The following is a 22,861-nucleotide window of genomic DNA, read 5'->3' on the forward strand; positions in this document are numbered from 1 at the left end:
CTCAAAAATTTATACTACCAATTTCAAGTGTCTGGTCACAAACAAAAAGGTCTAAAGCACGTGTTTTGTGTGTGCGTGCGTATATTCGCTGTTTTACTTCATAAACACAACAAGAAACAACTGCACTCTTTTAATAGCTGATAAAAGAAGAAAAAGATAGTTTGTCTACAGGCAATTAAATAGCAAACTGCAGCTGCTAGTTCAAATTTGAAAGGACATTCAAATTTTGTACAATATGGTAGAGTCTTAAAATAAATCTATATATTTGTATAATGGTAAGTTTGATACGCTTTTGCCGATAAATATTGCATTGAGTGAAACACACAGCCATTTTTGATGTTTCCTTCAAAACGTAGACATTTAATCTTTTTCAATGATTTTCCCATTATGCTTTTTTAAAATTGTATTGATCGAAAAACTTGTTTCGGATGCACAAAAAATGTTTGATTTCACGAAAGAATTATAGAATCAAGAAATGCAATAAAAATGGAACATCAAATGTCAGATTCTCAATATTAAAAAAGTTGCTATCGTTTTCGTGTTTCCTAAGCCAATATCGTATATTAATTGGTAGTCGCCTAATGACCACAAAGCGTTCGTGTAAAGTTTTTGCCAAATATTTGTTCGCCGAATCGAGTTTTTGCTTAATATCCTATCCCCGGGTTGGAAGTAAAAAGATTTGAAATATTTTGTAAAGTGTAGAACAACAGAATTTAATGTAAAATTGAAGCACTGTAGAATCATTCAGCTTTATGATAAGTCGGCTGCTAATTTGTTTTTGGTATTTTTTACATTACATAGATCTCAAATTTGAGTAAATTTAAGAGAAGCAATATTGAATATACAGCTTTAGTGAAACTGACGTTAGTGTTGTTGGTGAAAATTACCCATATAGAGATTTAGTCATTTGTGAGGATACTAACTTAATTGTTTAGCTACATTCAAGCAGGATATACCATGTCAAATCACAGAGAAAAAATAGAAAGTTGAAATAGGATAGCTTAAAAAAATTAAACAGCAAACAATATTGTATACACATGCTCTCCCTTTTCAAGTGTGTCAACTATTGGGAAGAACTGAGTTTTGAATGTATCGGGGTCTCAACAATCAACTAGCGTGAGCCAAAAAAAAACGGTATAAGAGCTCAAGAGGTAAAGAAAAAGCAACAAGACCTCGTATTTTTGTCGGATCAACAAAAATACAAGTGGTTTCTAATGGAGTTTTATCTCGCTATAACCAGAGCTCAAAAACAAAAGCATAGCGTGTTAGCAGATTTTTCAGGACAAAATTACCTTAATGAATCCCAATGACGAAGACCCACGTTCTGCCTTTAAATTGGCGCCACTGTTCCATTTCTTAATTGCAGATGTCATATTGAAAGCTGTGCTCTATTATATCAGGGTATACCTTCAGTTATTAGTCGAAGCTTTGCAAAACTAAATGCAAATCTGATACGATAGATGTTTCACGTCTGATATAATGTATTTCCACACTAGTATCTCTAATTTCATCTAATTCAGCTATATCAATTAGACAATCTGTCTTTAACATTTTTATATATCATGGTCTATTTTTTTGAAAAATTAAAAAAAGTTACAGCAATCATTGTCAATGTTTCGAATATTTGTGCAAATTCGAGCGGTTTTTGGGTTTTTAGTTAGAAACTTCCCACTGCTGTTGGCTGGCTCTATCAAAAGCACTATTGATGAAAAGATACTGCACAATACTAACAATTGTCTGGAACTTTAATTTTCATGTATTCTAACTTATTTTACGATGAAAAAGCACGATCTTTCAAAGGGTTTGGCCGGGCATGGAATTTTAGGCCACAACTAATGCGGTAATTCAAAATCCGTTTTACGCTATAAAGTAGTCCAAAGTTGCTAACAAATGTCTTCACGTCAGAATGAATAAACAAAGCACATGTAAAATGTACCATATTTGATAATTATTTAGCCCATCGCTGACATTTTTTAACTTTGGGCGAAAAATGTTTGGCAAAAAAACGCTAAGGCAAGAATGGAAAACATCAGTAAGTTTTCTTGGTTTTACCCTGACTAGTTTAGCAAACAGGGATGTAGGGCAAATCCAGACTAATGTTGCCATACATTCTGGGTGAATATAAAATGAAACGCTACAAATGCTTAATATAAAAAAAGAGTCTATAATTTTCGTCTTTCGCAAGCTATTATTGTATAGGAGAATCTAGCAGACATTTAGAGACTACATGAAACATTTCATAGGGATGTTTGAGTACTTTATAGCGTCAAGCAGGTTTTTAAGTACCAATTATGAGTGGAGTGCTTTCAATAGTAATTGCGTAGTCTCCTAATAACCAAAAATCGTTAGTTTGAAGTTTTCGTCAAAAATGTGTTCACCGAATCGAGTCTTTGCCTAATATCCCATTCCCGGTTTGTAAGTGTAAATCTTTGAAGTATTTTGTAAAGTGTGGCACACAAGAATTTAGTGTAAAAGTGAAGCAGTGTAGAATCATTCAGCTAAATGCTTGGGCGGTTACTATTTTGTTTTGATTTTTTTTTACATTACAAAGATTTCAAATTTGAGTAAAATTATGAGTAAAAACTTTGAATATCCAGCCTACCTGACTTTAGTGTTGATGGTGGCGTGAATATTACCCATATAGAGAATTAGCCAAGTAATCGTGAGGACACTTTTTTAAGTTTTAATTAGTTAGATTTAAGCACGATCGGATGTTATTGAGAGACTAATTTGACAGTAATGATTTTTCTATATGTGATAATCTACTCTAACTTTCACAAGCCTCTCAGTCGGAGGGGAAGAGTTCTCATCCTAGTGGATTAATTCAACGATTATAGAGGTCGAAAAATTTTTGTCTTTAGGACTCATCGAATAAATGATTGAGTTCGTATTCTTTTCAGAGTGATTGGATCTTTTCCGTTTGTGCCCCCCCCCAGTACGTTATGCGACCCCCAGTCATAGACCACGTGCCATTACACAGTAAATCATAAATTATTATGTAAAAATATGGTACGTGTGTTCGGGCGTGCAAATATTATGCACCCACTAAGCTGGGGGGGGGGGGGGGGCACAAACGGAAAAGATCTGAGTGATTTAAAAAAATTGCTTGTTTTTAAAAAATTTAAAGACAAAAAATGTATTTAATTAGAAACAGCACAGATTTTTAGATATTTACATTACATATTTTTTATAATGAAACATAAAGCTGTTTACTTTTCCTTTCTTAGAACTGTGGAATAAAATTTATTAGTGCCAGAGCCAAATTTTGTGTTTCCGTAACACAAAAGATGAGGAACTACAAACGCTGTATTGTTGATATCACTAAAATCGTTAGTGCAAGACTTTTTTCAAACACGTACGAGCGAATTCCAAAAAAGTCAAAAATCAACGGCGTAAGAATTTAAAATGGCAGAAGTTAAAAAGCACTCAAGATTTTAGAAAACTTCGTGATTCTACTGAATTCTTCTGATATTCTAGCTTGCTTGAAATTACTTGAAGCACGCACGACCAATTTTTAAAATGCCAGATCGCCGCAGAAACATGTTCAGCAGACGTCTTTTTAAACTTCTGGCTTTCATCTCGGCCTTTCTCAGTTACTTTAAGAGTTACATAACCTACAGATCTCAAAATTATAGCTCCCAATTGTGATATGTTTACCATGATGGGATGGGTATACATTATATTACCAGTAAAGTGGTGGGGGTGGTAGTCTAAAGACCCAAATTGGGGAAAAGCAAGCAGAGTGATCAACTTAAATAAAACTGAAATGTTTAAAGCTACTTTCAGAATGAACAGCGCTCGTCGTTCTTCTTTGCACCAATATTGTGTTCCCCCTTTGGTCTCCACATCGTGGACATGAGGAGGAGGTGAGTTGAATTGCGGTTGATTTAGTGTCTCTGATTTTCTTCCGCTGGTTGAAAAGCCACTCGTTTGCAAACTCTTTGCGAAGAATTGAAGCCATCTCTTGGAAAATCTGAACCGACATCCAATCAACAAAATATGTGTCTGGGGTTGGAGTTTAATGAGAAAAAAAATCCAAGATGTTGATGTTTTGTTTTCAGCACTTTTTGTAAACCAACTCATGTTTGTCTAAGCTTAAAATCTTAAAAGTGTAAAAACAAAAGTTTCCATTTTGAAGTTCCCCTTTGATTTGAATTTACACTCTTCGTATTACATTCTTCACACCGTTATTCAGAGGAGAAATAGAGGTGTAAAACTATTATTTTTTATACCCTTTCCTACTCTCGTTTTCTTGTTAGTTTTGGGGAAAAACCTTATAATGTCTTGTATAGCCTTTCAACAGCTGCGACTAGACTTCACTGTTACTACATACCATTATAATGGCGTGAAAATGCCAATTAAGTTAACTGTAGATGATCGTTTTCCAGATGGTGGGGTTCCAGTGTTTTGTGCCACGAATTTCAATGATGGTTAGCATAAAGTGATAGCTGATAGCTTTTTAATACAAACCATATCAATACTTTGAGATGTTTTGGCACTAGCTTCGAAGTACTGGATTTTATGGTTCTGGCAGAACTGAAACAAAATAAGTCTCTTAACCGCATTCTGGCCAATCTCTTGCAAAGCACTCAAAATACAAATGTTATATATCAGAGAGAACGAGGGAAGCAAACGTACGAATAAAAATTTTTGGATCCTTTCAGTTTGTGCCCCCCCCCAAGTACGTTATGTGACCAGTAAGAGAGCACGTGCCATAACATAGTAAATCATTATGTAAAAATATGGCACGTGAGTCTGGGGGTGCAAATAAAATGCGCCCTCTAACCTGGAGGGGGGTTATTTACTGTATTTAATGAAGAATTGGGTGTTTGTTCAAGGTCAAAGAAGCTTTCAAGGCCGTAACAAAGAAACTGTAACCAACAATTACTACGTGCCCGAACAAAATCACAAAAATTGAAACTTTTATCGCGACAAGTTGATTGGTGTTCGGATACAATGGGCTATAGACAAGCAAAAAAAAGAGTTGAAGCAGAGCTTCATTAGTAATCAAAAATATTGAAAAGAGCTTGTGCTCAGTGTCTGTTACCGTTTGGGCTTCGGTTGAAGATATTTGTTTAAGAGTGTCATCTAGGTCAGCTTTTTTTCCCACTGCCAATATGATGACGTTGATGCGAATATGATGAGTGGAGTGCTTTCAATGGTAATTGCGTAGTCTCCTAATAACCGAAAATCGTTAGTTTGAAGTTTTCGTCAAAAATGTGTTCACCGAATCGAGTCTTTGCCTAATATCCCATTCCCGGTTTGTAAGTGTAAATCTTTGAAGTAATTTGTAAATGTGGCACACAAAAATTTAGTGTAAAAGTGAAGCAGTGTAGAATCATTCAGCTATATGCTTGGGCGGTTACTATTTTGTTTTGATTTTTTTTACATTACAAAGATTTCAAATTTGAGTGAAATTATGAGTAAAAATTTTGAATATCCAGCCTACCTGACTTTAGTGTTGATTGTGGCGTGAATATTACCCATATAGAGAATTAGCCAAGTAATCGTGAGGACACTTTTTTAAGTTTTAATTAGTTAGATTTAAGCACGATCGGATGTTATTGAGAGACTAATTTGACAGTAATGATTTTTCTATATGTGATGATCTACTCTAACTTTCACAAGCCTCTCAGTCGGAGGGGAAGAGTTCTCATCCTAGTGGATTAATTCAACGATTATAGAGGTCGAAAAATTTTTGTCTTTAGGACTCATCGAATAAATGATTGAGTTCGTATTCTTTTCAGAGTGATTGGATCTTTTCCGTTTGTGCCCCCCCCAGTACGTTATGCGACCCCAGTCATAGACCACGTGCCATTACACAGTAAATCATAAATTATTATGTAAAAATATGGTACGTGTGTTCGGGCGTGCAAATATTATGCACCCACTAAGCTGGGGGGGGGGGGGGGGCACAAACGGAAAAGATCCGAGTGATTTAAAAAAATTGCTTGTTTTAAAAAAAATTATAGACAAAAAATGTATTTAATTAGAAACAGCACGGATTTTTAGATATTTACATTACATATTTTCTATAACGAAACAAAAGTGCTTACTTTTCCTTCCTTATAACTGTAGAATGTGATTTATTAGTGCGAGTCAAGTGTTGTATTTCCGTAACACAAAGATGAGGACTTAAAAACGCTGTATTGTTGATACCACTAAAATCGTGAGAGCAATAATTTCGAACACGTACGAGTGAATTCCAAAAAGCCAAAACTCAGCGGTGAAAGAATTTAAAATGACAGAAGTTAAAAAGTCCTCTAGATTTCAGAAAACTTCGTGATTCTACAGAATTCACTTGATATTCCGGATTACTTGAAATTTTTTGAAATACGCACGTCCAACTTTTAAAATGCCAGATCGCCGCAGTTCCATGTTCAGCAAACGTCTTTTTGAACGTCTGGCTTTCATCTCGGACTTTCTCAGTTACTTTAAGAGTCACATAACCTACAGATCTCAAAATTATAGCTCCCAATTGTGATATGTTTTCCATGATGGGGTGGGTATACATTATATTACCAGTAAAGTGGGGGGGGGGGGGTAGTCTGAAGACCCAAATTAGGGAAAAGCAAGCAGAGCGATCAACTTAAATAAAACTGAAATGTTTAAAGCTACTTTCAGCATGAACAGCACTCTTCGTTCTTCTTTGCACCATTGTTGTCTGCCCCCCTTTGGTCTCGTGGACATGAGGAGGAGGAGGAGGTGAGTTGAATTGCGGTCGATTTACTGTCTCTGATTTTGTTCCGCTGGTTGAAAAGGCACTCGTTTGCAAACTCTTTGCGAAGAATTGAAGCCATCTCTTGGAAAATCTGAACCGATATCCAATCAACAAAATAATGTGCCTAGACCTGTTTCATCAGTTTATGTAAACAAACTCGTGTTTGTCTAAGCTTACCCTAGTCAAGATCTGGACTTTAAGAATGAGTCGTGGTTTTATCATAGACCATTATAGTCCCAAAAAATATTTTCCATGGGTCAATGCAGGGTCTTTTCATGAGTCAATTTATCTAACATAATCTTCATTAGTTAAAAAGGGTCTTCTCATGCTTCTTTACCGGGCTAAATTGAGCAGCTTGGTTGAGCTGAAATAGTTAGAAAACTCGGAAAATATAATAAAATCTTAAGGGTGTAAAATAATTATTTTTGTTTCGAATTTCTCCTTTATTTGGATCTTTCTCTGCTAGCGGGCCCCCATTTTTTTAGGTTATTTGAGCACCCCTCCCAAATTTTAGTTTTCGCGAATTGCAAAAGCGATATTTGCATTTCATTGAAACATTAGTGTCTAGGTAGACTGAAGGCACGTTTAGAATAGTTTCCTTTAAAAATTTTTAAAAGTTCAGCCCTTATTGTAGCCAAAAAATGATATAATACAGACATTTTTATTCATGCTTACGTTATATGCAACAAAATTTAGTTGAAATACGTAATACTTTCAAACCATAGCTGTGTTAGCTTTTAATAAATGCATATTGTTCATATATGTTCATATATAAACTTTCTCTACTTTAACAGTATGTTTTAACATGTATAAATGGGGGTACAAAACTAAACGCGGGGGCTAGCAATAAAGATCCCTTTATTTTAAATTTAAATTTGTCGGATTAAGCTCGTTACATCGTTATTAGGCGGAGAAATAATGGTATAAAGCTTTCATTTTTACACTCTTCCATCCACCGTGTTATTTTTGGTGAAGATGTGTGGGACTAGCCACTACATTTAATACACTCGTTGAGAAAAACAAAAGCACAACATGCATATTACATAGCAAACCGACTCGGTAAACCGACCAATTTTAGTTAACATAATTTTAGCTGTTCCTTTTGTTTTTTATACCAATCGACGCACATTGATCAGGAGATCTATTTTTGGATAAAGTGAGAACCTTACTTGCAATTGAAATCCAAATAGAAGTGGGCAAGTTTTCCATAAGCAGCTCTGTTTTTAGTCCCACGTTTAATCTGTTTGACTTGCCCATGCCTCCATAATTTTAAGTAAGATTTTGCTTTATGAATTCAACAACTTTATGGGCAAGATTAAACCTTGAACAGATATCATATGGGACTAAAAATGCAGTTGCTAATGGTAAACTGGTCCACTTCTATCTAGATCTGCTCTGTAAGTAAGCTTCTCACTTTATCCAAAAATATATCTATAAAACTACTGATGATTGTGCCTCGATTGATATAAAAATCAAAAGACACGGTCGAAGTTATGTTGACTAAAATTGGCTTAAAAATGGGCAGTTTACCATGTAAAAATTGATTTTATGCGCTTACTTTTGTCAGCGATTGTACATACCTTTATAATGGCGTAAAAATGCCAATTATGTTAACTCTAGATGATCATTTTCCAGACGGGTATTCCAGCGTTTCCCCCCACAAAAGTCAATCAATGTTAACGTAAAGTGATAGCTGATAGCTTTTTGATACAAACCATGTCAATATTTTGAGATGTTTTGGCACTAGCTTCGAAGTACTGGATTTTGTGGTTCTGGCAGAACTGAAACAAAAACAATCTGAATCTGTAGCTTTTCTTATAATTCAGGCCACTCTTTTTCAAAGCACCCAAAATGCAAACGGTATATAAAAAGAGAACGAGCAAAATAATTGGACGCCCAAATATTGAGGCCAAAATAACGGGGGGTAAAACCTATTCTTTTTGCAAATTATTTTTTTACCACATGCACTTTTTCCAGACTCAGTATGAATATATATCATTATCCTGAAAAGAAAAAGAGAAAATCTCAATTCTTAAAAAAATAATTTTCCATTTGTATGCATTTTAATGTAACGGTAGTTGAGGAGAGAAGCAAACGCAAAAATTAAATTCTTTTATTTACTATTTTTAGGAAGAGCTAGATGAGTTACCGTTTGGGCTTCGGTTGAAGATATTTGCTTAAGAGTGTCATCTAGGTCAGCTTTATTTCCCACTGCAAATATGATAACGTTGTTGGGTGCAAACTGAAACAACAAGAATAAACGTAACCCAGGCTGAGACCTAGGATGTCTCTGATCAACTACAATTGGATGAAGCACCTGGTTTAGGATGCAACCGATAGATAGATATTGATGCAGCAATTTTCTGATTAATGAATATGAGCACGAATATTCTTAGATTTGATCCACTCTTTCTTAGATTTGATATACTTTACCTGTTTGACTTGATCGAGCCATGAAAGAAGACTGTCAAAAGTTTTCCTCTTTGAGATGTCAAAAAGAAGGAGGACTCCCTGTGCTCTTCTGAAGTACTGTCTAGTTATGCTCTGATATCTGTCTTGTCCAGCAGTGTCCCTGGAAAAACACTCGACTGTTTGTTTCCCCCGCGAACAAAGTTTCGTTTTCATTGACCTGTGTGACAAGCTAATGCTTGTTTTTGAACTGATAATAATTTAGATAGATTAATAAATCTATCTAAATAATTTAGATAGATTAATAAATAAGAAAAAGGGCAGCTGAGAACAGGCCGCAGTAGCCTAATGCTGTTCCGCTGCGATTACGCAGGAACCAAAATTATTATTATTTATTATTAATACCAAGTGGGGATATCCAGCACAATTCGCATTAACCTTTATTCAGATTTATTAAAAAGATAAATCGAATAATTAAAAGAAAAAAATAGCTTCTTAAGCACGGCAAAATATGACTAATGAGATCACCGCATCAAACGTGTTTTAAGGGCTGCTAAACGAAATTTGACGGAATAGCGAATAGAAAACAAAACAATAGTTGAGAAAATCCTCAATTTTTTCCGTACTTTTCTCTGCAATGTTTGTGCAATGGCTTGCAAGTCTCTTGTATGTATCTTAAAAGGGGCCATCGTCGGGGTCTCAAGTTTTTTCTGAGAAAAATAACTTGAAATTAGGTTTTTTGAATAAAGATAAAGTATTGGGTCGAAGTACTCATATGCCAGGACGAGTAGTCTCTCAGGAGAACAAAACATAAAGATTGAGTCATTGGCTCAAAATAGCAACTAATTCGAGTTGACAAGTGCCCTCGAAGAATGGCAAAATTATTTTCTTGAATGTTCCAGAAAAGTTTACAAAAATAACTATTGGCAATTGCTGAATTACATAGGATACCATTTTGAAGGAGCCGTAGAGAAGTGGAAAATCAACTCGACGGGAGGTGTTCTTCTTTCAATTTCTTTCAAGTATTTAGCGGACCATTTTCGTCAAACATCTCAATAATATTATACGCGAAATTTTCTTATTGTTCTCTTGTTTCTCAAAAAGTTTTCCGAGTTACTATGGAATTTGTTGCGCTCAATGTTCAAATGTCAGTGGGGACCATTCCAGTGGTAAGATATTGTAAACTTATTGCAATTTACAAAATTTTTCCGGAAAATCTTGATTTCTTTTGGTTCTGCGGAACATTTTCAAACTCTCCTTCCAGTGAGCACGAGAAAGTACGTTGCTTGGCAAGCAATTAATTAGTTTAGTTTCCGGTTAATCATTATTGGCAGATAGAAAATTACAGCTCTTCGGTTAAACTTTTGTTTTAAATAAAAATTTTTCATTTCTTTGTTTAGAATTCAATCGGCTATGTTTCCTTTTTCATCTCTTTTTGAGATTAAGGGAACAAAACTGTAGGGAATGAGTTCAATGAAAACCAAAACCAAAGTTAATAATTTCTGAAGTAACACTTTACATTGTTGTTTATATCGAAACAGTAGATAGTCAATCAAAATCTTTTAAGAAACATTTTTTTTGACATCGGTGAGCAAACAACTTGTACACTTAAACTTAAAAAGAAAAAAAATCCAGTCTGCAGATATAATACTTTTCTCTTTAAGCAACTTATGTTCTGTGCAGCTTATTCAACTCGTCAATCTGTGCAGCTTATTATTTCAATCTGCTTATAAGTGTACAAAGACAAAAAACACAATTCGTTATTACCTACCTATCATATATTTTTGGTTTTACAGGGGTCAAAATTTTGCTCAATTTTTAAGCGTAAAATTTATTGTTTAACACTATTTTCAGTTTCTGAATGTTCTATCAGTTATGGGAGCCTGTAAGGGAAAGTGGTTAGTTTTTGGATAATTAACGAAATCTTTGAGCTGATTTAAGTTGATACTGCGTTTCAAATTTATTTAAAAATTAACCCGGTTAATTAACCCGGTTTGTTTTTCGTATTCAATTAACCAATTTGAATTTTTCCGCGGTAATTATATCAGTTTTGGCTTTTGTTAAAGATTTGGAAGATTATTAGACCTTACTGTTTGTAGACTCTCCACCAAAAAAAATCTTGGGATTGATTTGTTTGATTTATAAAGAGCGTGACCGAAGAGAAATTGTCAATAATAATTAATGGTGCAAGAAGTAAATATCGCAACTCAACAATTTTTATCTAGCATTTGGCCAACTTTTGCCGAGAGTGTTGCCTTAAAATGATATTAAAATTTTGACATCAATGAATCTTAAAGCTTATCTCATTTTCTATTACTGAATTCTGTTTTGTTACGCTTACAACCCTTCAATTTAATTGTTGAGCTACTAAATGAATTTTTATCTAGTTTGTAATCAAGTTGAAATTGGTTGATCACTTGAACCCATTTTAATAGACATTAAAAAAAGGATTTTTGCGCATTTTGGTTTACATGTAAACTTACTGTTAATCGTTGCAGGAAGCATCAGCGAGCAACTGGACCATTCCGGTAGAAAAAAACGTAAAAATTATCAAGCTTTTGTTGTTAAATCTTTCAGAATTCTCCATTTATTCTAAAAAAACAGTAATTAAGACAATTGGTTTGAGTCCAAAATGAAAAAAAACCGTAGAAATAATGCAAAAGCAAATTTTAGACATGATAAGAGTAATTCAGACGAAATTTAACCGATTGCTAATTTTTGCAATCCCAGAATTCGGCGCACTAAAATGTTTCAAGAGAGTGCAAAGATTGTTCAAGAAACAAAAAAACATATTCTCAATTTGTTGATGCATTATACATTGTTCCACTAGCATTTGTTTTAGATTTAATTAAAGACATTTCTTTTTCATATCCCGTACTGCAAAAAAAATTATGAGTCTTGTTTCTTTCTAAAGTACTCACTTTTTTCAGTTTTTGAGCACCAAAAACATTCAGATGTTCGTTTTCGTTTCTGAGCACATTTGCAGAAAGTCAATATATGTTGTGTCAAATGAAGTCGATAGTCAAAACTACTTACCACACACTTTCTAATCAGCAAGAAGCTACTTACCACACTTGCAGTATTAGTGGTTCCCCTGATAGTTCTATGGTACGGGTCATGAAGTCAATTCCTGAAACATAACAAAAAACGATTGTCAGAATAAAAAAATATGTTCTCGTAATTTCCTTAAATTTGTTCAATGTTTTTGGCAGCTCTTCATACAAAGAGGCTCGCTAATGTGTGTGGACTCATAAATAATACAAACCTTCGCATGAACAAAATTTCTTGTGCAACATTGCTTGACTCGCTGGCGAAAAGAGTGTAAAACAATAAAAAAAAAGTGAGACGAAGCAAATTGTTTCACATTTTGGTTCTATAAAACCCACTATTAGACGGTAAATTGAAACACAATTAGCGTAAATTTTGTTCGAGTTGAGGCATTTACGAAGAAGGAAGTGATGCCTTCAAATCTCAGGAAATTAAGGGCACAGTTAGGGTCAGTTAAGGTCCCTACTCTTGACGACCGAACAAAAACAACGTAAAAAATGTTCGGCTTTTTAGCTTCGGTATGTTCGGTTTGAAACGTAAGAATTGTTCGGTACGCTTGGTTTGAAACGTAAGAAATGTTCGGTATGTTCGGTTTGAAACGTAAGAAATGTTCGGTGCGTTTGGTTTGAAAGGTAAGAAACGTACGGTATGCTTGGTTTTATATGCAAAAAATGTTCGGTCTTTTTCATGCAAAAATTTGAGATTTTTGTTTGCTTTGTCAAAACGGTATTTGCAGGAATTTCAAATAAAAATCTCTGAGAAAAATTCTGAAAGAATGTACAAATTTATTGATATTTCGTGTTTAGCTCGTTGAACGGTTTCCTACGCTTTAAAACCAAACACACCGTAACTTGTAACGTTCAAAAACCGAACATGCCAACAATACTGAAGAAAAAGACGTAAGTGTTTTCGGAGTTTTTTCTATTAGCATACCGACGAATTTCTTACGTTTAAAAACGAAGATTTTTGCGCTGGGGGTGAGTTAAGGAAAGTTCAGGTTTACTTTAACTTTTAAGGTTAAAATAATATTTTTAAGGAAAACTCTAATTAGTGTGCAATTTAATTCTCTAGTGGAGGGGTCAACCATATGCAAACAGCAATCAACACAATAAAAAGTTTTCTTCTTCTTCTAGCAATAAAGTCTAGGTCGGGGGTATTTTCCCTGTGTTAATTACATTGTCGAGATCATTACTAAAGTCGACCCAAAAGTCTTTTCATAGGTCGACCCACGGTTTTTTCACACCTTTATTGCGGTTTACCAATGGTCTTTTCTTACGGTTGGGCTGTAGCAACGGTCATTTTTTTACCAATAGTGGCGCTGTGTTCTGGTTCGAAGGAGGAATTGCAGAACTGTTTCACAACACATGTCTTCCCAACATTCGTGTCTCCCACCAACACCACCCTGTACACTTGGTCATACTCCGCCATCACAACAACAACAAAAATAACAAGGAAAATAAGGAAAAGCCACACGTTGCAGCCTCAAAGATCAACACGCTGGAGGAGACGCTCGATCTTCAAAGTTCGGCTCCAGTCGCTGGATCCAGTCGTTTTTTCGTCCTCTTCTTTTAATTGTTATGATCGTGTGTCTAACACCAACTGCACCTCCATAAAGTTGTCACCTTTAACAGAACTTTTAGAGTGCCTTTCTTCTCGCTTTGTTGGTTCAATGTCAACTATAAAAGAGAAAAGGGATCTATTGTGTACAGTTGGATTACAGACATTCGCAGGCAGTATTGAATTTTTATTTTTTTCTAACAAAGTTAGAAACATCAATTTTTCAACATTGAGAGATCAACACAAATATTTACAGAACGGTTTTAGAGATATACTGGAGAGCAAAAGATTAAAAAGCAATTTGATGATTTTTTTATATAATGGGGGGGGGGGGGTGAAAAAAAAAACAAAATTGCCAGTAAGTATACCCAAAATCGAATAGAAAAATTGAGATATGGACCCATAATCAGCGGGCATAATGGGTAATGGAGGTAATCAGCGGGCATACATTGCTCGTATATGACCTATACGTATGACATTGCCTGAACATACCCAATATATGCTACGGAAAATTTAAAAAAACAGGTATAATCTATGCGCTCTATGTGGGTCTTAATGGTTACCAAATTAGTAAAAGTCTCCGTATTTCAGTAAGCATTTCAGCAGTCTCTGCAAGCATAACCAAATAAATGACCAAAAAATGGACTAGAAGGAAAAATTATTGACAACTATTTAAGCAGAGGAAATTGAAAAAGTTATTGATCTTCTCACCTGAAATGAACTCGCTTCACTCAAGTCGAATTATTCCTTTCAAATAATTGTGCCCGATCACCTAGGTGAGTGAAAAATTCACTTTCAGTTTTAAACTATGAAATCAGAATTCTTCAGCTATGTTTTTGAAAAACTCAGATCCACTTTAGTTTACTGCGTACACGTTTGCTAGAATCAAATCTCTACGAAGAAAAAAATATAATTATCCTTCGTTCAGACTTGATTCAATTATAGTAAATCTTTTTGCAAGATGCTTGCTGATCTTGTGCGACCCTGCTTCAGCAAAGCTTGATATAACTGACAAAACAGTTTTGAAGAGAAGACGAAAACGTAGTCAGTAGAATACGGGAAAAACTCGAATAATCGTCCAATAAAACCTTTCATGTAACCCAACCTATTTCAAAAACATCAAAATAGTTAGAAAAATCCAATTTTTGCTTACAAATTTGGCTAGGTGTGTGTGTGTGTGTGTGTGTGGTGGGCGTATGTGATCGGGGGAGTAGGTAGGAAGTGGACAGTTAAGTAGGTGTAGGGGTTTAGGAGGGGGGGGGGGGGGGGGGTGGGGGTAGTTGCTTGGGGGAAGGTGTGGGGTTTAGGCAGGAGAGTCTGGTAGGTAGCTGGTTGGTTTATAACTTAGCCATGAAAAAGGGACTTATATGTGACCACAAAATCTCAGAATGACCAATATGGGATCTAAATTTCTCCAAAAGAAAGAACGAAAGAAATCATAATTCAAGTCATGAAAAAACTAAAAAAAACTTGCATCAGCTTAAAAAACTTGTATAGCACCAATACGCGTCATCGAGTCGTAAAATACAATGCACAAAGAAAATTCCTGTCAATAACGCCTAATCTAGCTTAGAAATTGACATTCTTGGCTTAGAAAACTGTCGGCCTGGTAACCCACCCATTCACAGACAGAATTGAGTTAACATTTTTAACTTACCTGAAGAAATCTATTTCTTAAATTCAAAATGGTTCAAGATTGCCCTATTTATACGCAATATACAAAATAACCCGATTTGACTCAGAGTTCCGACTAAAAACAACTTCACTACTTTTGCAAAATGTTTTAAAATTTTCTGAGTTCCAGCAATAACATCAACTGCTGACCCAAACACCAGCATGCAAAAATAAATTCAGCAATAACCCAAAGAGATTTGAATGGGTTCTTGATTTCTTCTCCATACTGTCAGAGAAACCAACCTCTCTTTACCAGGAGCTGTTAAACTATGATATTATTGCAATCTCCGATTTTTGATCACCAAAACTATTGAAGAAGTGTGCACTCAAACATAAACCGATCAATAGATTTTGTCCGGTTCCTTAAATAAATTGAGTTTCTCTTACCATTTCAGTTTTATTTTTTGTTAGGTGGGCTAATACGCCCAAAAGGTTACAGAAATACCACCAAAATATCTACTCATTAAATTTTTTGAAAGTGCTTTCAGCCAAATTTTGAAATGATGGCACCAGAACTAAATAGTCTGGTCGGCAACAATTGTGATTGTTAAGCAGAAAATCTTGACGATTGGGTGTTTTTTAAAAGCCTGCCCTAGCAATTAAATATTTTATTCTACGTTGGGTTCGTGAATAATTTTAAAATTTTTCAATTGTGTTCTTTGTCGGCTAGAGTGGATAGAGTCGATTGTAACATTGAACTCAACAAATTGTTGGGCCGAGATTTATTCAAACTGCTCTGCAATATTTCCCCAGTTGACAAAATCAACTAGATTTTTACGAAACTGAAGAATTTTAAACTACTGATGCAAAGTGAGGCAACAGTTCAAGGGTTGAATACAACGACAAAAACTAAATGAAAACAAATGCGGCTATGGCTTCTTGAATCAGGTTTCAACTCATTCTTTATCAAGTGGCTACAACTTATGTTTAAGACTTGAATTGAAAACGTTGATCCTTTATTTCAAGCTGTGTCCAAATTAGAGGTGTCAAACGTTTCAAGAAAAAGTTGCAAATAGGCAATTGTTGGCTAGATCACCGTGACAAAAAAGCAAGATCGAAAATGTGTGCAGCAATATTCAATGAGATGTAGGTTGTTGCTAATCATACTTGTAAACTATTGATTCTTAGCGACTTATTTTTCCCGAGGTATTCAACTTTTGTGTCTTAATGAAATTAAAATTTTCCGAGAGATACAATAAAAGATAAATATTTTTTCGAAAAGGCTTCGGAGATGAGTTGAACTCTGCATCTGCTAAAATTTCAAAAAAGGATCGAAAAATAAAAAGCTAACACGCGAAACTCTGTTAGAAGCTAAAAATTCTAAAATAACATGATATTAGGAATTACTTTAACCTTTTAGAAGAAAACAGAGTACAGTGCGAATTCAAAACAATACATTAGCACAAAAATTTTTTAAATTAATTATGACAATATTTCTAGCAAACGCTTTCGATATTCACAACCCCATACAAAATACAACCAAATAGTTTTTAAAATGTTACACTTTCTCTTCGTGAACAAAAACCGAATTTAACAATGAAGACGGAAACAAGTTTCAAATTGCATAGTCCTTTCATTGCGGGCTTAAAAAGAAGTCAACTCCATGAAACAGCCTTTAATACGCCAGTAAAATTAATGTAAAACAAACACAACGAAATCAAAGCCCGTTTTCAAATGGCCCAGAAACTCATTTCAAAAATTGAGAGAAATAACAGAAAATTGAGACTTTGAAATTGAGCACAAAAAACTTTTGAAGCTTTAACAAAATAAAGTTAAAAGAACAACAACCAATCAACCCGTAAATATTATTTTTAAAGAAAAGAACAAAAAGTTTCATATTATATAGTTTCATGTGATAAGTTTTGACGAACTCTGTGAGGAAGACCCTTAATGGAGGGATTTTGGAGACAGAGTTGATGAGATACCCTATTGCTAAGACGTCACTCAAGAAGAACCTTATCCTAGCCGATTCTCAACTCAAGGATTGGATATTTCCCAACTTCTATATCGTTTCTATCCCTGGTGCCAGAGTCTGCAACGCGTTAGATTGCCTTCTAGAAAGGAACGAATACAACATTGTACTTGTGTTTTTGGGAGCAAACGATCTGTTTACAAAGGCTAGAGAACCCTCACACGCGCAGCCTCACAGCGTTGCCAGGGAACTAGACCAATTGGGACAGAGGTTAGCGGCCCTATCTAGGAAGACCTAAATTCCTGGACTACCTCATCGATTGGATTATCCACAGAGAACCCAGGCTGTAAATTTGTTGTTAAACACCTTGCAGAAAGTCAAAGACTGGGATTACAGAGGTATATCTGAGAAGATCTACTCCAATAGAAACCCTGGTAGTACTATTTCAAGTCACGAACCTGTACCCGCTCGGGAGGACAAATTCTTGCAGGAAGACGAACTACAGCTGTCGCAAACTGCTCTCAGTGGAGTTGCTTCTATTCTAAAGAACAAGATCTTGCACAAGAAGCATTGCCCGAGACTGACAAAGAAGGGCACAAAGCTGTGATCGTCTGCAAGCAGGCCTGTAGCTGTTCTTCCTGGAAAGGTTCAACGGCACCTAATTAGGTACTACAGAACCTTACTTTCGAATATCCCCCAACATATTTTTTATTTTATTCCAACGGCACATGTTTAGGTACCACCGGAATAAACTGACATGTTCGAGGACGAAAATGAAGACTACATTTTGATTAATTGTGAATCGTTTTTGGAGTCCTCCGGACAGCTTACCATATGCCTGTAGTGCAGCAGAACTGGCCTATGCAAAAAGTGCCTTGACCCGAGTGCTTTACCTTATCTTTGCGGTAAGCTGAAATGGTGGTGGTCTGCCTACTGCAAGCTGAATCTGGATGAATACCTCTGTCTAATTCCATCGAAACTCAGTAAGCTAGACAAAATTGAGACTAAGGTGACTGACATTAAGCAACTGCTCAAACAAACCACAGATTACACCACCGAACCGGAACGACTGTCTAATCATATGATAATGCCCACGAATGGATTATATACCAGAGGATATTCCGGACCACCGTCTAATCATATGGTAATGCCTACAATTGGATCGTATTCCGGAGCTGTAAAAACGTCCATGACTCTGAATCCTGCAAAGCAAATGTTTTGAGGAAAGCAACAAACCCAGACGTGAGAGCGCCAATTCAATAAATAAGGATGCTTCAAGAAAGCGAAGACGAACTACGTAACTGAAGTAGTGGTGGTGCTAGGGAAAAGAAGTGACACTGTCTTTAAGGGAGCGAAACCTGCTCCGAGAAAAACTCTCAGGAAACACTACCTTTTTCAGGAGGGTTCCGCCCTCGATTGATAAACCACCAGTGATGGATTTTTGCCACTCACAGAATCTTGATCCAATTGCTTGCCGCGAACATCCAAGTAGGACCAACAACCTCAAATCGTTTCATATCGTTTTTCCAGAAGGAGAAAAAACAGCTATGATAGAATGTGCAAATACATGGCCAGAGGACATCATCCTACGGCGATACCATCTGAATGAGGAAGCGAGGATTTGGCTGAATACGCTGAATGTAGAACAGTTGGGCAAATCGTGACTAAAAAAAAGTATTGTAAACTGTGCTCTGCTGAATGCGTGATCCCTTTCTAATAAAGTAGAAAAAACAATTGATTATCTATATGGAAATTCATTTTCATTTTTCGCAATTACCGAAACCTGGATTTAAACTAACAATAAATTTGTACTGAAAATGATATTAACACTTAGTCATGGTGGAAGAATAGCACTGTTTTACAAAACAAAACAAGGCTTTATTACTGTTTCAACAAATGACGGTGCACGCTGAAAAGGGGGGCGTTCTACTGAAGATCAATCAAACTGAAAATTATATTTTTATTAGTTCCAGGCCGCCAAGTGGATCGTTCACTCCGTTTCTTGAAGACGTTGGTGACTTACTAGCCAAATACTGCGCAAAATAAGATACATCTTTTGTTCTTGGAGATTTTAAAATCCTCTTCAACAAAAATGCCTTGCAGAGAAGAAAACTTGAACCAACGCTCAAATAATTTGGATTGGCCAACCAGGTTTTTGAGCCTATTATAATTTCGGGTAATATTCTTGATCTGGTCGTTACTAATGAAGAGAATCATGTTCGGCGAAGTACATCGACAAGAAAAAGATAACAAAAGTTTTCAAATGTGCAAAAGTAAACACAGACTCTTTTATTCATAACCGCTGCAAAAAGGTTGAATTGGAGATTCTTAAAAGTAACTTAGACTCATTTGAGTCAGAAGAAATGTTAATTAATGATCAGTTATAATTAAGTTTTTAATCAATTGTACTTTACGTTAGTGAAAGTTAGAGATCAGCAAGTTACCACAGGAAGACGTTTGCAATGTAAAAGCAAAACAGGTATTTTGATACTGAATGCCTGAGAATGAACAGACGAAAAACAGTATTTGAACGAAGACTGAGGAAGTACCCCACAACGGAAAATGAAGTGAAGTTTGAAACCTGTCTTAGTGAGTACTACAAAATTTTAAACTTAAAACGATGCAATTTCTTATCTCAACGACTGAATGACTCGGCTAGCAAAATACGATATCTAGCATTTAATGAAATTTTCAATAAAGAAAACTGTAGCACTCCCAGAAATCAATGACGCTCAGAAACTGGCTGATAGTTTCAACAATTTTTTCGTTGAAAAGTTTTAAATCGATATCTGCATTTTTTAGGTTGAAAACGTGGGAATCAGTGACTACGAAAGCATTTGTATGGGTAAAGTTTAACCCAGTAACTAGTCTGGAAGTCAAATACACGTGCAGGGAAATTTCTAAATCTACATCCAATAATGACATGGCGCCAACCAATATTCTCAAAGCCATGATATGCTCGTATCCCGAGTGTTTTGCCTCACTGATAAACAGCATTTTATTAAAAGGCACTTTTCCAACGTCTCCTAAAGAAAGCATAGTCAGGCCTCTCCACAAGAAAGGCGACGTTAATGAGATGAAGAACTACAGACCGGTAACAAACTTAAAAAGTGTCACGAAATTGGCTGAGAAAATTATTCTAAAACAACAAATGTCTCATCTTAACATAAAACCCTTTGCGGCATGTCTATCAATCGGCATACCGCAAAGGCTATTCAACGGAGTCTGGAGTTCTTCTCTGTACTGAAATCATCGCAAAATTACTAAAAGAGGATAAAATTGTGCTCCTGATGGCACTTGATTTGAGCTCAGCATTTGATAACGTCGACTTTACTATCTTACTTTCAATTTTAGAACATTGTCTTAAAATAAAAGGCACGGTACTGAAGCTTTTCACTACTTACCTGCACAACAGGAAAATACGTGTAGTAATTGAGGATAAATGGTCTGGAAGCATCAAGACGCACACTGGCGTACCACAAAGTTCGATACTCGGGCCCGTTTCTTTTACTGTTTACTTAATCCCTTTGTTTCATTTTTTGGATGGTTTGAACATTTACTATCACTTTTATGCAAATGACAGCCAGTTAATGTTCGATTTTAACTACAATCAATCTGAAATTAGCGAAACAGTTAGAAAAATTAGCTCAGTCTTTGAGTCCTTAAAATTAAAAACCAACCAAGAAAAAACAGAGGTTATTATCTTTAAAAGCAAGAGATCAATTTTTCGAGTTCCTCCTGAAATGGACATTAATTACACTAAAGTGAAGGTCCGTGCGGAAATTCGGCTACTAGGGATTACACTCGATTGTCATTTCAATTATGCAACTCAAGTGAATAATGTTTGTAAAGAATGCTACATACAGCATCGAAAATTATACTCTATCAGAAAGCATGTTAGATATGAGCAGCTGGAAGAAACTGCTACCTGCTTTATCTTGTCAGCATCGGACTACTGCCATTCAATGTATATAAAACTTGATAAAGGCCTCCTACGAAAACTGCAACGAATCCAGAATGCTGCAGCAAGGTTTGTATGTGGATACAAAAGTTCCAAACGCGCCACTGCTCTTTTGAAAAAACTACATTGGTTACTCGTAGAGTTCAGAATATCATATAAGATCCTATGCTTGATGCACAAGGTGAATAGCACAACAGCACCGTCGTACCTTTTGCAATGTTTTTCTCGAAACGTCACATCATTACATCCCAAAAAAGAAGGAGTTAATCAAACTACCGAAATGCAAGAATGAAATTACGAAAAGAAGCTTTAGCTACCAAGGAGCGAAACAATGGAACGAGCTGCCTGAATATCTACGATAGACGAAAGACTATTCGACTTTCAAAAATTGCCTGATAACCCATTTGTTCTGCAAAGCTTTCTGAAACTATGACTTTGATCTCCAGCAACAACCACTCTTGGGAACAGAAAAAATGGTCAAAAGCCCTTTCATCAAAATGAATATGAAAATTTGTCAACTTAAAATTTTCTCGGCGCACAGGATGTTCACAAACTTTATTTGGATGAAATGAAGATTCGCAAGTTTTCTATCTATTTTTTGAAAATTTTGTAGTAACCTTTTCTAATTGGTTATACGTTGGAAAAAAAAGGTTTTTCTCTGGAAAAAAAATGTTAACTCAACAGATTGTTCGATAGACATGCCAATATAGACATAGAAAAAGCAAAAGCAGGTTGAAAAACTCCCAAATGATATACAGCATATTTCCAATATTTTCAGGGTCAAATTTGGGGGCAAAAAATGGGAAGTCTCGTTGTGACCCTACTACATTCATACTCTCTTCATACGTTTTGGTAAATTTTATTTTTCGTGGGGGGAGTAGGGGTGTTAAGACTGTTGCTTACCATTCACCGCCCGCTGGTTAGCATAACAAATGATTATTTCCACCTTCAATTTGAAAGCCTTTGGCAAATATTATTTCGATAAATTCCAAAATTCCACTAATAACTACTCAGCAGCACACCAGCAGTCACTTCCGCAACCCGTTAATGTAAATAGCAAACAATAAAATGACGTAATACGTCTATTTTAACTTATAAAAGGCAGCTTTACTCCAGCGTTGACCGCTTTCAGCACAAACTTCTTCAAACTGAATCTATCTATCTGTTTAAACATCAGTTGATCTATCTTTCTATCTTGGCTATCTAATTCAATGATAAAAATGCTACGCTATAAGCGTCACTGAGAATCTATTTTCCGTTCGCCTGAATTATTATAGTTTATCCATAAACCGCTGTGAAGTTTCCAAAGAAGCTGAAAAAATTGGGACTCCAACGCTGCTAACGCCATTAGCATCCGAGCTTATCTACAAAACTCAGTTATGAATTATTATGGTAAGATAATGGTAATGTTTGTTAAGATGAGCTAGGAATATTAGCCGAAAGGGGTTTTAGCCGACAAGAAAAATTGCAAAACTTAGCCAACGCTACATTCTGATTGGTCGACAAAACGGATTGGTCAAAATATCACTAGTTTGTCCAGCTATTATCATTGGTGTGCTGTCGGTTTGTCGGCTTTAAA

General features: G+C 35.6%; 1 protein-coding gene across 2 annotated transcripts; it reads right to left on the minus strand.

The window, feature by feature from the left end:
- Nucleotides 1-6,542: 6,542 nt before the first annotated feature.
- LOC142335121 (ras-related protein Rab-30-like) lies at nucleotides 6,543-22,636 on the minus strand. 2 transcript variants are annotated; one of them, XM_075383481.1, is made up of 7 exons: nucleotides 22,186-22,636; nucleotides 13,486-13,800; nucleotides 12,200-12,260; nucleotides 9,155-9,293; nucleotides 8,871-8,963; nucleotides 8,437-8,502; nucleotides 6,543-6,812 (listed from the first exon to the last, which is right to left on the minus strand). In XM_075383481.1, exons 2-7 carry the CDS (start codon nucleotides 13,604-13,606, stop codon nucleotides 6,621-6,623), a joined length of 672 nt encoding a protein of 223 aa, XP_075239596.1. In that variant the 5' UTR covers nucleotides 13,607-13,800; nucleotides 22,186-22,636; the 3' UTR covers nucleotides 6,543-6,620. The 2 variants fall into 2 exon arrangements, with proteins under 2 accessions (XP_075239596.1, XP_075239597.1); XM_075383482.1 differs by having other exon boundaries at nucleotides 13,486-13,854.
- Nucleotides 22,637-22,861: the final 225 nt, after the last annotated feature.

Source organism: Convolutriloba macropyga, chromosome 2, assembly GCF_964194025.1.
Source record: "Convolutriloba macropyga chromosome 2, txConMacr16.3, whole genome shotgun sequence".
NCBI lineage: Eukaryota > Metazoa > Xenacoelomorpha > Acoela > Convolutidae > Convolutriloba > Convolutriloba macropyga.

Bases quoted from the DNA above. Each gene is read 5' to 3' on its own strand.
- LOC142335121 (XM_075383481.1), bottom strand. From the start codon at position 13,606: ATGGCGGAGTATGACCAAGTGTACAGGGTGGTGTTGGTGGGAGACACG. The intron at 9,294-12,199 runs GTAAGTAGCTTC...GTGTTTTTCCAG, and splicing joins CCACTAATACTGCAAGTGTG to GGACACTGCTGGACAAGACA. The intron at 8,503-8,870 runs GTAACTCATCTA...TTTTTGTTTCAG, and splicing joins CTTCAACCGAAGCCCAAACG to TTCTGCCAGAACCACAAAAT.